Source organism: Sprattus sprattus (genome assembly GCF_963457725.1).
Source record: "Sprattus sprattus genome assembly, chromosome: 9".
NCBI classification, from domain to species: domain Eukaryota; kingdom Metazoa; phylum Chordata; class Actinopteri; order Clupeiformes; family Clupeidae; genus Sprattus; species Sprattus sprattus.
Genome location: NC_137928.1, coordinates 16,491,221 through 16,505,908, shown reverse-complemented (window position 1 = coordinate 16,505,908; position 14,688 = coordinate 16,491,221). Strand labels below are relative to the sequence as shown.

Here is a 14,688-nt window from a genome sequence, read left to right as displayed (position 1 = left end):
ATCTCAGGCCATCCCATGCATTCCCTTTCTCTGTCGGGCCATCTCCAGTGAATGGTTGACAAGTATGCTAGATCTCCGTGGACTGCCGAGAATCAGGATAGTTGGCCTACTTGGGACGTTCTCAGTGTGGGTGTGATCGTATTTACAATACAGAGTTGTAAACTGTAGACACCTCTATTTCTGGATTAACATTTAAAAGTGTTTTCCAGGAAGAGAGGAAGAGGTCTAACTGCATGGTGTAGTATATCATCAAAGGTGCTCGTTTTACGGAGTTCCTACATTGTTTTTCCACTCTTCCGTGTCTGTCTCTCAATAAACAGGTTTGGCTTCAAGCTGCTCTTTGAGGTTTGGTCATAGCATGTCATTATGTATGAATAGTCAACTGCTTCGTCCTAATATGGTGGAACAATGCAGTGATTAACGTCTCTGGAAAGAGAAGATGAGGCTTAGCTGAAGTAGAAATAATAGTCTTTTATCAGAAAAGCAAACACAGACAATGACCCAGACCAGGAAAACACTTTGAACAAATTGTGGGTAGCGTGTTTGGGCGTTAGGGCAGGAGGTAGTGTGAAAAAACAACTGTAAAAAAAAAAAGTAATTTCTCTCTCATTATGCAGATGAAAAAAAAAAGGCCGGTGTATACTGTGTATTTGTGTTTCGGGTTTGATACTGGAAAAAGGACTTAGATTAAATACTCCCAAAAGCAGTGGAAAAATGACTTATGATAACCACCTGAGTATAAACACCACAGAGTGCACTCCTAATCCCATATCTCTTGTCCTTCTCTTTCTTTGTCTGTTCAGATGTCTGAAGCCCAATCGATCGATGAAGGTAAATGACCAGTCACCTGTGAGGGCTGAGATCTGGGAATAGAAGGGCCAAACGCCGTGACCAATGATGAGGATACTTTCTCCCAGAATGCCTGTCTGATCCTCTGCTGGACCTGCCTACACCTTTGTCCTTTGACCTTTGAACTTTGTCCACCTTTATCCTCGCCTTTCCTCTGCCTCTGGCCACCACAGACACCACACCCCCATCCCCTCCCTCAACCTCCCTTCCCATCCTCCACCCAGGTCCTGGCAGTAATCACTCGGGGACTGATGGCACCCTTTGTACACAGCTGGGGCCCTTTGGCTCAGTGGAGATAAGTGGCTTTGAGCCACGCAGTGGTTCATCTTCTTTAAACGAGGTGGAAGAGACAGCCGAGGGCTTTTAATGTATCAGGCTTGAGCCATCACAGCGTGTGTGCAACAATGACCACATCCAGGCATGGTGAGGCTGACTCATAGTTTCATTGTTGTTGTCAAACAGATGTGTTTAAGTCGTACACGGATAGCAGTTTGGCACTAAATGTGCTCTTCCACGACTACGACTACGACTCATGAACTATCCCTTGAGTTGGGATGCCAAAAAAAAGATTTTTGAAATTTGTCAAACGATGTTGAGTTGATAATTTCGCGGTTAAAACTAGTGAGGGTGGTCGAGGGAAACCAGGAGACTCCGATGGCGAGCAACAGCACGGCCATATGCAACCTCACCTGCACGGTGGACTCCAACATCGACCTGTTCTTCCACCCGACACTCTACATCATCGTCATCGTTTTGGGCCTGCCCACCAACTGCATGGCTCTGTGGGCCGCCTACCTGCAGGTGCGTCAGAAGAACGAGCTGGGCGTCTACCTCATCAACCTGTCGGTGGCCGACCTGCTGTACATCGCCACGCTGCCACTCTGGATCGACTACTTTCTGCACCACGACAACTGGGTGCACGGCGAGGAGTCGTGCAAGCTCTTCGGCTTCATCTTCTACACCAACATCTACGTCAGCATTGCCTTCCTCTGCTGCATCTCCGTCGACCGCTACCTGGCCGTGGCGCACCCGCTCAAGTTCGCCAAGGTGCGGCGTGTGAAGACCGCCGTGGGGGTCAGCATCGTGGTCTGGATCATAGAGGTGGTGGCCAACTCGGCTCCGCTCTTCCACAACGAGCTCTTCGAGAACGGACGCAACCACACGCTCTGCTTCGAGCGCTACCCCATGCAGGAGTGGGTCGCCGGCATGAACCTCTACCGCTCCTTCCTGGGCTTCCTGGCGCCCTGGCTGGTGATGCTGGCCGGCTACCGGGGGATCCTGCGGGCGGTGCGCACCAACGTGTCCACGGAGCGCCAGGAGAAGGCCAAGATCAAGCGCCTGGCGCTAAGCCTGGTGCTCATCGCGCTGCTGTGCTTCGCGCCGTACCACGTGCTGCTGCTGTGGCGCAGCGTGCTCTTCCTGCACAAGCCGTGCGACTGCGGCGGCGAGGAGACGCTCTTCGCCGCCTACCACGCCGCCCTGGCGCTCACCAGCCTCAACTGCGTGGCCGACCCCATCCTCTACTGCTTCGTCAACGAGGGCGCGCGCCACGACGTCAGCCGGGCCCTCGCGCGCATCCTCGGCGTCTTCACCTGCGGTGCAACCTCACATTTGCACGGCGATGGGCTCACCGGGGCCTCGGTTACCGTGGAGACCCCCCTGGCGAGCAAAAAGACTGGCTTCTGCAGCGAGGGAAAGGCCAGCGCCTACAAGGCCGAGCTGGAGGCCTTTAAAGATGAGTGCCTTCAGATGACCATTCTCAGTGTTAAGAAGTGAACAGGGGACACACACTCTGTACTTGTCTCTGTGATATAGGACACATTAAGTCTAAATGTTGTTTGGACCAGAACAGACTTTCTCTTCCTCTCTTTGTGTTTTTTAATACAGTAGGAATCTTGAGAATTTTTTTTGCCACATGGCTGGATGTTGTCGATAACTGTGTCCATTTTGTCTGAAAACTGTATTGTATGCGCTGTAGACAGTGTAATCGAAGGATAGGATTGAAATTCCGTTTCTCTTGAAAGTTAATTTATTTTTTTCCCCTTTTGTAAAAACATCCATTGTTCGTTCAGTCCCACAATAGGTAATATGCGTAGCACTTGGAGAGGAAATATGCTTTTTTAGCTTCACCATTTCTCTGGGCTATTAATTTATGATACAGACTATGATGCGTGTTTGGTGTGACAGTTAGCCAAAGTGAAAAGGTTATTGAATGTCACTTTCTATTTTGTTAGTTTTTTTGTTTGTTTTTTTTGCACATGTTTACATTTTTCTGTCAGAACTCTCTGAATGCCTTGCGTATAAACCCAGTTAGTTGAATGTCACTGCTGTCTCACCACAGGGTTGTCATTTTCATGTAACATCATCATCGTTATACTGTAAACACAAGGAAAAATAAAGGACATCCAAGAACACAGCCAGTGGTGTCACACAACGGATCTATAAATAAATAAATAAATCATAAATAAAATCATAAATAACCCAGAAAGCTGCTGAAACTAGAACAGATGAGGTTATGAAATGTGCCAGACCAGGACCAGTTCTAGTAAGGATTCAAAATGTAAGAATAGACTTTACAAACGATATGTGGAACAAAATCGGTATTAAGTCAGCCTAAGAAAGACCATTTTGAAAAATCCACAGTGTGGTTTTGCTGTGTAGCGCGATCAGTGCAACCAGTGTGTGTTTCCTCCCATGGGCCAGAGTGTGCTTGTGTGTCCTGGCTCTGGCCTCTGTAATATTAATCGCCTCAGAGCCAGCAGCCAGGCAGCCATTGTGTATATTTTGCTCGCCACCGAAGCAGAAGGGTGATCTTGAGATGTCAGGAAGACATAGCATCTCGCCAGGGAGAGAGGGATGGAGAGGGAGAGAAAGAAGGAAGGATGGAGAGGGGTGGAGGGAGAGAGGGATAGTGGCTCCTCGCTCAGCACTCTCTGTGGTTGTCTGAGTCACCTGATCCGCCTCGCCCCTAAAAGGCCTATTTATAGACTCCCCTCTGCAACCGCTGCCAGTTTGCCTCACCTGCTCGTCCAGACGAATGCTTCCACCCCCACACCCCCTCACTCCCTCACCACCCACACACTCACTCTCTACCCACCCCCACCTCACCCCCCCACACTCCCTCAAGACATTTCACTCCAGCTTGCCAAACGTTGCCTTCCCCCTCCTGTCTCCAGGTCCTCCACCAGCACCGCCACGCTACCCAACACCCATTTCCTCCTCCAAAAGAGCTGATGCATGGGAGTCGGCCAACACAATGCCCGGGCAGCCGCACCAATCTCACCCTTGCCCTTGCCCCTGCCCGTGCCCATGCCCTCTTGCCCTGCCGCACAGTGTTTTTGCCCGCTGACACGGAAACGATTAAGGTCAGCAGCCTTGGACACAATGGGGGCTTATCTGAGCTGCTGCAGGTGTCGCCGCCGCCGCTCTCCTCTCTGCTGCTCCGAGGGACTGCGGAGGCGGCAGACTGAGCTCACATCTCTGACCTACATTGAGCAGCCAGGCGTGATGGGGGGGAGGAGAGAGACCATGAAAAGAATGAAAAATGAAAAAATAAGTTAGATCAGATGAAAGGTGAGAGGGAAGAGTCCCCTCTGGCCAATCACCTCTTCTTATTCTCATCCCCCTCCTCTCTCTGTCTCTCTATCCTTCTCCATCTTTTCCTGCCTCTTCCCTGGCCTCTTTGTACCTCTCTTGCATATTATCTCTATCTCTCATTTGTTCTGTGTTACTTGCAGAAGCACAGAAGGTAAGTGGGCTTCACGTGTCCCTGGCCCTCTCGGTTGAAAAGATCCCAAATGAAAAGTCTCTCGGCAGACATTATACGTATTACTGTGAGTTATTCTACGAAAAGTAGTGGCCTGTTATGATCATTCCCATTAGATGTCAGTTAAAAGGCAGTTAGTTACTCAGAGAGAGAGAGAGAGAGAGACCCTACTTGTATATATCTGCCCACTGAGCCTGGTACCAGAACCAGATCCAAACGGTACACACCATCTCTATAATCATGTGCCAACTATCTGGATGAGCTTATTAGGGACTTTGTTACACAAAGAGGAACACAAATGCACACACACATGCGCACACACAAACCCCCACACACACACACACTCACACAGACATTCTTGAAGATACTGTATATTCAAAAATTCACAAACACAGACTGATTAAGACACACACATGACACTCACACACACAGACCCACACACACAAACTATCAGAGACAGAAAACACGTTCTCACCATGACATCTAATAATTCATGCTTGGATAAGGGCTATAAATTGTTTTATGTCATCAACTTGCACACACTCATGCACACACACACACATGCGCACAGACAAACACACACATGCATCCACACAGACATCCATACCTGCACGTGCGCACATTCTTGCAGATACATCCACACATGCACACACACACAGACACATTTACACACACAACACTCATACACACAGACCCTGTCCCCCCCACCCCACACACACATACACAAACTCTCTTTCTGCTCATTCTTGGGACAAAAGGGCCCAGGTGATGAGTGAATAACAGTGACTCAGTGCTGGCTGGCAGAACAGGACTTCCTGGGCCTGACCTTTTGCCCTCCTGATTAAGAGGAAGTGCATGGCTTAGAGCACGTGCTCAGTGGCCAAGGATAGAAATTAAATGGCAACACTTAGGTGGTACCCCACTGTGAAGTCTCCTTCCTGACACACACAGACACGTAGAGGCGAGTGCACACACACACACACACACACACACACACACACACACACACACACACACACACACACACACACACACACACACACATTCAGCTACTTCCATTCATACACACCCACACAGACATGTTATCTCACTCATACATACATACAAACAAACACACACACACACACTCTACCTCTCTCTCTCTCTCACACACACACACACACACACACACACACACACACATAAGCACACACTTTCTCCCTCTCTCTCACACACACACACACACACACACACATACATACATACATTCTTCCTCTCTCTCTCACACACACCCACACATTCATACACTCTACCTCTCTCTCACACACACACAAACATACACACATACAGGCAGCTGATAAGACACAGATGGTGGAGCCAGACACTGTCTTGTTTCTCTAATGTCAGACCACCACTGGTGTGTTTATTGTTTGGCACATCTGATGCCACTGTCTCATAACAAAGACACCTCGTTGAAAGGAGAGTTCTTGATACAGGTTTTCCTTTCGGCTGTTTTCCATCAAATCTTTTATCTGGCCAGAACTGCTAACATCAGAGGAAGGGAGGAGGATTCAAGACAGTGCTCTGATAAGAACTAGTCAGGTGAATTAAATGTAAAAGTGCCTTTCGAACAGAATAACAGCAATGAAGTGGAGAATTGTATAAATGGTGCAAATTTTAAGCAGGCTCCAGGCCATTTGAAAGCATCCATTCAGCTACATTGAAAGTAAGACCGGCGCTGAGGAAACTCCCTAACATGACCCAAACACAGCACAACACAGGCAACACAGCGTAATACACCACAACGCAGCACAGCGCAACACAGCGTTGACCTGGCACAGATCTCCCCATTTCAGAGTATACTGTCTTCTATCTACTGCCCGAGAACACCTAGCTGTGAGACCAATCTGTGATTCAATGAAGGCTGCGCTTCTGCAGCATGTGTCAACCTTCTGATCTCAGATGTGATTGTTTCATATTGGTTGTGTCGCGAGTAGAATACGATTAAAGTTAACATCAAAACGTTTATCAAACCCAAACCGTACCTTTGAATTGAACAAACCAGGTGGCAGACTTACCCTTATTCTAAGTGGGTGTTATTAAAACATCACACAAGCAGTGTTTTATTGTTCCAGTTGTACATCTGTGGCATATACAGTTTGCGTCTATTCACTGTGATAAAAGCAGCTCTGTCTTCACAGAATGATGAATGAAGTTTAAATAGCTCTCCCACAGCCATACCCAACTCCACAGGGACCACTTAACTCAAGGAATTACATTTTTCTCTTCCTTTTACTTTTTTTTTTTTTACTCGCTCCTCTGTCTGTGGGATACGTTATAGTGAAGCGGGTACTAAGTCTATACCTCGGTCTCGAGAATATCTCCCAGGGCTCCATAAAGGGCATGTTGCGCTTCAATTTGCATCTTCGCCCACCAGGATAAATTGTGTGGTATTAAACATGGCAAATTTAAAACTAGATTTATGCCTGCAGCAGGGAGCAGAGCAATGTAGACTAATACCATTCATGCATTTGATTAATCCCGCTGCCTACAGAATTGCTCACTGTGCCATACATTCCAATGAGGTTTTTATTCACATTTGTAAGCAAATGCCAGTATCCTTTCACAGGCAGTAAATCTGAGCTAAAAAAAAAAACAGAAAACAAAATCAATGTTACGTAAAGAATGGTAACAAAACCTCTCCAATAGGCTACTTGTCCTTTTTTGATATAAAACATTTATTGTCTGAAGAGGTTCTGCACTCATTATTGTCTATTCTTGTCAAGTTTCAAATTCAGACTTGAAATTGGAAATTCCTTCCTGGGGTCAATATTAGGGTGAAGTCCTCTGTAGCTTTTCTGCACCTGATCAAGTGTTCTCGGTTGCCTCTGCGCTACTAATAAACACGGAGGCAAAATTATTAGAACACACCAGAGATCTGTTATGTACATTTCCATTTCTATTCAAAGCACGCGCCGTGTATAAAGCCATCACTGTTAGCTTTATAAAAGTGTTTTGCAGATGACAAAGCTGTTTGTGAATCGAGGATGTTCCTGTAGCTATACCGTAGATGAGGCTTGTCACTTTTGCTCCACACCACCAGTATTCTTTATCGAAATACTGACTTCCTAAAAAGACTTCCTGCCCCTGATCATATTCCAATGTGGTTACTTACTTGTACTTGCCGTGTATGCCAAACAAATATAATGTATACCATGACCTTCTTATGAATAGAATATGGCAGGTTTACATTACAAAAATGTATTGGATGAAACAAACACAGCATATGCATCACAGTAGTGACCTTTCCTTACAAAGCAGAGCCTAGTTCATGTATACTGTTAGGGTCCATTGCTTATTTAAGTTACTTATGTGTGATGACAGTGGATGTGACAACTGAAGTTCACTGCAGGGACTTATAAATATATATATGTATATACACACACACACACACACACACTCATGCATACACACATACACACGCACAGACACACACACACTTTTCATGTATGCTGCCTATAGTTCTTATTCCCTCATGTACACCCCACACTTCAGGCCAAGTGGAAGAAGCAGTACATACTTACAAAGCACTCACAATGTTTCTTAATTGAAGAGAAAAGCCCCTACAAAGTTTTATCCTCAAATGACTGCAGCCTCAACCTCATCAGGCTAAACATAAACCTCACAGCACTATTTACAAGTGAAGGACATTTTCATCGCACCCACGATATCAAACCTTGATTCTAATTATTTTTGTCCTGGACATGGAAAAGCTAGTTAGGGTTTCACAGAACTATTCACTATCCTATTCCAGGGAACCATTTAGTTTGAACTGTCCTCTTAAAAGAAACCGCTATGTTCTGGTGCGCTGTTGTCCAAGCCCCGGGATCCTACAGGAGGCTGAGTGTGGTCTTGGGGCTGCTGACGTCACAGCGCTTGATGGGGGTCCTGTCTGGAGAAGCGCAGGGTTGGTGGGAAGACACGCACCCAGCTGCAGGGGGACAGAGGAGCGACAGGCGGGATGTGGTCGCATTTCCCATGGTCCCTTCCCCTGAGTAAACAACACTGCTGAACTGGCAGGCCCAACTGACAGAGAGAGAGAGAGAGAGAGAGAGAGAGAGAGAGGGAGGAGGAGAGAGAGAGAGAAAGTGGGGAAGAGATGCAGAACCAGTTATATTGAAAGGGAAAAGAGAGAAAAGAGAGGGATGGATGGATGGATGGATGGAGAAAAGGAGTGGTGAGGAGATGAAGAAAGAGAGGAGGAGAGCATGCAAACCACAGAAGATCCCTAAGACTTGTGGAACCTACATGTCTGTCTGAAAAGAAAGAGTGCGAGTGAAATAGAGTGAGAGAGGAAGGAAGGGAGAGAGAATGTGTGTGTGTGTGGGAGTAAGTGTAAGTGTAAGTGTTTGTGTGTGTAAGTGTTTGTGTGTGTGTGTGTGTGTGTAAGTGTGTGATTGTGTAAGTGTTTGTGTGCTTGCACATGTGTATGCGTATCTGTGTGTGTGTGTGTGTGTGTGTGTTTGTGTGTGTGTGTGTGTGTGTATGTGTGCCAGAGACAGACAAAAAATAAGGACATCAGGGCCTAATCACAGAACAAGATATGATATTACATACACACACATATACTATCAGCAAAAAAAAAATAGAGGACGTAGGAGCTCATTAAGCAGTTCAGGAGTTAAGGAGTCCAGTATGTGGAGGAGCTCATTAAGCGGTTCCTTGGGTGAGCTTTTCTGAGCCTGGTTCCTTTTGACCTGTGACTCGACGGGGTTCCTCAAAACTCTTAATCCGTTTTCAATTGGCCTTCCACAACACACAGAGGGAGCCTCGTTTGTTTGATTACCTGCCCAACACAGAGAAGATCTCCCAGGGGCCCACAGGAGTCGGCCGTCTGCCCGTCTACTTCTAGGAACCACCAGCAACATTCAACGAACGTTCTCCTCCAGTTCTCCCCGACTTCTATCCCCAATGCTTGTAAATAATAAACTAAAGAAAAAGAAAAAAAATTGTATATTATCACGCTGTTGTAAAGGACGTGCTTCCTGTATGTTGTGTCACCGTTAATCAGGTTGGTCATGGTATAGATTTGAGCGCCGAACTGAATGCGATGTGCTGAAGGGAATGCGATGTACTGCAGGGAATGCGTGTGGAGGAAAATAGTAAACAACTGTGTCTTTGCACTGTGCACAACCATGAAAATAAACAAGGACAAGATAATGGCCTGGCATTCTCTCCAAACCACGACACAACCACAATCCTATTAGCATCCGTTTATGCATACTATTTTCGCTTTATGGAACAGTCCTATTTATAGTAGAGTAGTTTGAGATGATGATTTTTGTGTTGATATGTGAGAAGACTTTTCTGTTGTTGCAGGTTTCTCTGCTGTTCAGATCCATCTGTGTTGTTTCTAGTCATATCATATTAAGTTACCGGTATCATGTTGTCCTTCCCTGCATAGACCTGTTTTGGCAGATGCTTTTGACGATATCACGATGTGTGTGTGTATGCGTGTGTGTGTGTGCATGTCTGTGGTGTGTGTATGTGTAAGTGTGTGTGTGTGTGTACATGCATGCATGCGTGTGTGTGTGTGTGTGTGTGTGTGTGTGCGTGCATGCGTATTAGTGCAAGCATGTGTGTGTATTTGTGCATGCGTTTGTGTGTGTGTGTGTGTGTGTTTGTGTGCGAGTATGGTAGGTTGGTAGGGGGGTATCTCAGCCTGCCAATGTTAGCCATCTGAGCCTGTGATTTTTTGTTGATTACATAATAATTCTACTGTACATCCCAGCGTGTAGCATTTTCCCACAGAATCTCACCAGCGATGAACTTGAGAAAATAAACGCTGAGGGGGTAAGAGAAAACCATCTACGTGATCTAATGCTTATACTTGTGTGTGTGTCTGTGTGTGTGTGTGTGTGTGTGTGTATCATCAGGCCATCTCTGTCCTGCTCACGGCCCTGCCTGCTTACCCACGCTCACACTCAGGCCACAGTACTGCCTCCAGCAGTGTCTGTGGTAGGAACATAGCAATTTAAATTGAGCCTTTTTTAAATAGCTATGCAAAAACATGAAAATGTCCTTTAGTGACTGTTATACTAAAGCTGAGAGCCAGTTTTAATATAAAACACACTTTGGACTCTTTTGCTTTGGGGCTACTCGTGTTGAGTTCAGTTGATGTCATAAGTGTTTCGCCTTTGTTAGTCTCACTGATGTGTTTTGCCCTCCACAGTGTCAACAATCAAGAGAGGAATCTCTGACACAACTGGGTTCCCACAGCCTGAGAGACACAAATGAAGATTCAAGAACACCAATCCACACTCCCAGAAAAAAACAAGATCTACGCATCTACACAGATGCATTTTTGGGAATCTTTTAGGCAGGTGACTTTGGATATCATAACCACTTCACATTCCCCTTCACTTCACCATTTTATCTTTAGCCTACTCCCAATGAAATGGCCCAGTTCTTTTGTTATTCGGGATTACTATGAACATTTGGAGCAAGAATTAGCCCATTTGGATTGCTCCTACATTTATTTACGCCTATGTTATTTCTATTAATGGCATGAAGCCCACCACAGATACATTATACAATGGAGGTAAAACATTCAAACTACAGACAGAAGAAAATACATTCCACCCTATGTTACTGTAACGTACATCTGTAAAAACTTAATTTAGCACGCCATCTAGTGGAGAGAGTATGGGATTCATGAATGTACTGCTCTTATATAAAACCACCCAGAAACGCTAAAATGTCTTGAATGTACTCTTGACTTTTTGTCAGTTATTACATTTTAACCAAGAGCAAAGCATCATAAGACCCGAAGAGGAACCGGACAGTAAAAACCGAGAATTTCTAAATTATCCGAACCAAACCGCAGAGATGGGTTGGTGTTTTCGAAGACTCTGATTGGACAATAGTTATTGCTTCCTAGGGCAGAGGTCGGAATCACAAACACGTGTGCTAGTTCACTGTGGCTTTACCATGGAACGAAGTTAGAAGTTTTTGCATGTCAAGCGAAACCAATATTTCTAACGTGTAATTTTAAACACCTTGTAAAATGCCGCAAGACATGTCTGCATCCAGCAGTGACGAGGAGGTCATAGCAGAAAAACCTAAGCGAAGTAAGTGACTAATATGGTAATGCTAATCTTAGCTAGATTTATGACGTACGGTCTATCACAGTTCTGTAAACGTTGCTTACAGACGGCATTCTTTTAGTCGACACTGCATGTCTTATTTGAAGATACCGGTAAGCTGTAGATCCTGTAGTAATAGTCGTTATTTAACGTTAGTCTTGCACAGTCTTGCATTGATCTATTTGCAAGCTTGCCAATTACCTTGCTAAAAGTCCTGATCTTGTTGATTTATATTGGTATAATTAACGTTAACTGCTAGTTTGTAAGTTCTGAGGAAGTGCTTGTATTTAAATACATTTACTTACTCATTTTGAGTATTTAAATGACAAGTGTTTCGATTGTACGCTGCCTTCTGTGCATCTAAGTCCTATTACTTAACGTTGCAGTTGGCTGTCATAAACTTACTCTTCACAGCTACGGGGTATGAGTGCCCAGATGATTTCACCTCTGTCACATACACTCCGTGCCGGAGTGCAAGAGGGCCGGTCGTATTCAGCGAAGACAAGGAGCTGTGGCTCATCAAGGCACCAGCTCATTTTGATCCTCGCAGGTGAGGCATGAAATCAGTCATGTGGCGTTTCCATAGCCTTAGACAGACATATTTAGATATTCCAAACATTTGATTGTGCGCGATTGTCTCTACAGGTCATGCAAATTGAATGTAACATAATCTGGGTAACAATATGGTCCAAATAATCTGTCATTTACGTTGCCTATATGTTTTCCTTTCGAAGCAAATGTGGGTCATGTTTTACTGATTTCACATAGACCAAACTAAACATGTAATAAAGTAAGGGAATATGTAGTATAGTTGATACGGTTAGACATATTTAAATGTCTATTTTCACTTGTTGGTGTGTGATGGTCTTCAGTGCTGAATTCTTGAATGTTTGAGTAGTCCATATTGAAACTTAATCTTTGAATAGTCCTAATTGGTGCATTTGTGTCGATACCCAGCTTCTCTGGTATGAAGTTGCCTCTTGCGGGCCTGGAGACTATCCAGACGGGTGAGGCTGGCGCCTCTCGACGGATCTTCAGCATGCTGGGCAGACGCACAACCACCACGGGTCTCCGCCTCCTCACCGACGACCCCAACCAGCCAACCGCTCACACGTGTGCCCCGGCCTTCTCCGGCGTGCTCAACGTGTCCGAGAGCTACGGCGACTGCAGCTCCAACCAGGGGCCCATAGCCGTCCCTGCCGCCCCGGCCCCGCAGCTCCCCGACGGGCTACGGCAGCGCTTCTTCCCCTTTGGTAGTGGCATTCCCGCCTCGGCGCCCAGGGTGGTGCCCGAGGAGGCGTCTGTGCCCGTCGGCCTGGTGAAGACTGAGCTGGTCGCGGAGGAGACGCCGAGGAAGAGGAAGAAGGTGAAGAAAGTGAAGAAGGAGAAGAAGGATAAGAGAATAAAGGAGGAGGAGGAGGAGGAGGTGGCGGCTGCTGCAGTGGTTGTGAAGACAGAGCAGCTGAACCAGAGCATAGCTGAGGAGGTAATGCCAGACGGGGAGGCGACAGAGGGACGGAAGAAGAAAAAGAAGAAGAAGGATAAAGAGAGAGAGAAAGTGAAGACTTTGGAGGGAGTGAACCCTTATGTACGAGTCAAAGAGGAGCCTTTGGACAAAGATTTTGTGAATACTGAGCACGTGCTTAAAAAGAAGAAAAAGCAGAAAATCAAAACAGACGATGATTAGATTTTGTGTGTTTGAATTTTGTTTTATGTGTCTTACATATTATGGCCGTATTATTATCTGCTATTTGAAGTTGTCTGCATACATTGCATTGAAAATGTAAATAAGGTTGAATGATTAAATATTGAAGAAACCATCTTCTAGAAATATTCAAATGTGTTCTTTTTTTGAAGTCAGAGCCATTCATCAGTCATAGAACAGTTTGTCTGAAAATGTATGTAACATTGTATGACAAGCTGATCTAAGTTTCATAAGCGACGTTGTTTTTAAAATGGCATGGATCCTTTTAATCTGCAGTCAAAGGCCGGCTTTTAATGGACTGTGCTAGATCTTTCACCAGTCTAAGAAGAACATTGTTTAACCCAGTCATGCGAAGAACCGCATAGGGAATATAGGGGCAGTACCTGTGTTGTACCACAAGATGGCGAGACTGGTTCGTAAACTAGGGTCTCTTCCCGTTCAGTTGTAGTGGGCAGAGGTTGGTGCACGTTATCATCCTCCTCTACTGCACCGGAGTGTGGTCCTGTTTGCTAATGAGCGGAACCCTATCGCCCCCACCTCTGCGAAACCCCGTGCACACACACCTCCCCAGCATTTTTAAAACCAGCAATCCCTCTGTGACGCATTCACTTTCCTGCCTCCGTCTCTCCTTGTCTCTCCTGTAATTCCCCCCACACCCAATCATTGTTGCATGTTCCATGAAGCTGTTTCATTCCTCAACATTACTGTTTTATGCAACCATTGTGTGTATCAAACATACGAATCGATCTGATTCTGGACAACGGTGCATCCCACCCAATCTGGTACTGTGCATATCATGCCATTGGGCCATTTATAATACGGCATGTTGTGATAGACATGCCACAGTATCTTTAGTTGTAATAAGATTCGAAAGCTGTTGTTTAAAGGGTTCATTTCAGCTCTTTCAAAAATTTGTGTGTAAACCAATGTTTTTCACATTGCTGTCCAATCCAAAAGGATATTCACATGTGTTTGCATCCTAGCTAGCAACCGATTCTTGTCAGACTAAGGTATGTGTAAACATGCTGTCTGTGTCAGTGCATGTGTGCGAGTCTAACTAGGCTATGTGACAACACAAGCGCTGCTGTCCACTCAGATGACATCCCCGCTTGCGTGTCGCACATCCGCCGGCGGCACTTCTGATCTCAGGCGCGTACAGCAAGGTGACATCCGGCAGCTACGAGACCCCCTGCCACCTGATCCATGTCTACACGCAGACCCAAGCAGCAGCGAGACACCGTAGG

General features: G+C 45.8%; 2 protein-coding genes across 2 annotated transcripts; both read left to right on the top strand.

Annotated features, from left to right (window-relative positions):
• Positions 1-1,503: 1,503 nt before the first annotated feature.
• On the top strand, positions 1,504-2,625 carry gpr4 (G protein-coupled receptor 4; the record flags this gene model as incomplete). The annotated part of the gene is made up of 1 exon (XM_080844378.1): positions 1,504-2,625. One exon carries the CDS (start codon positions 1,504-1,506, stop codon positions 2,623-2,625), a length of 1,122 nt encoding a protein of 373 aa, XP_080700504.1.
• Positions 2,626-11,547: 8,922 nt separating this feature from the next.
• On the top strand, positions 11,548-13,570 carry polr1g (RNA polymerase I subunit G). Its single transcript, XM_080845275.1, has 3 exons — positions 11,548-11,724; positions 12,154-12,289; positions 12,697-13,570. The coding sequence occupies exons 1-3, from the start codon at positions 11,661-11,663 to the stop codon at positions 13,424-13,426; spliced, it is 930 nt and encodes a 309-aa protein (XP_080701401.1). The 5' UTR covers positions 11,548-11,660; the 3' UTR covers positions 13,427-13,570.
• The last annotated feature ends 1,118 nt before the right edge of the window (positions 13,571-14,688 follow it).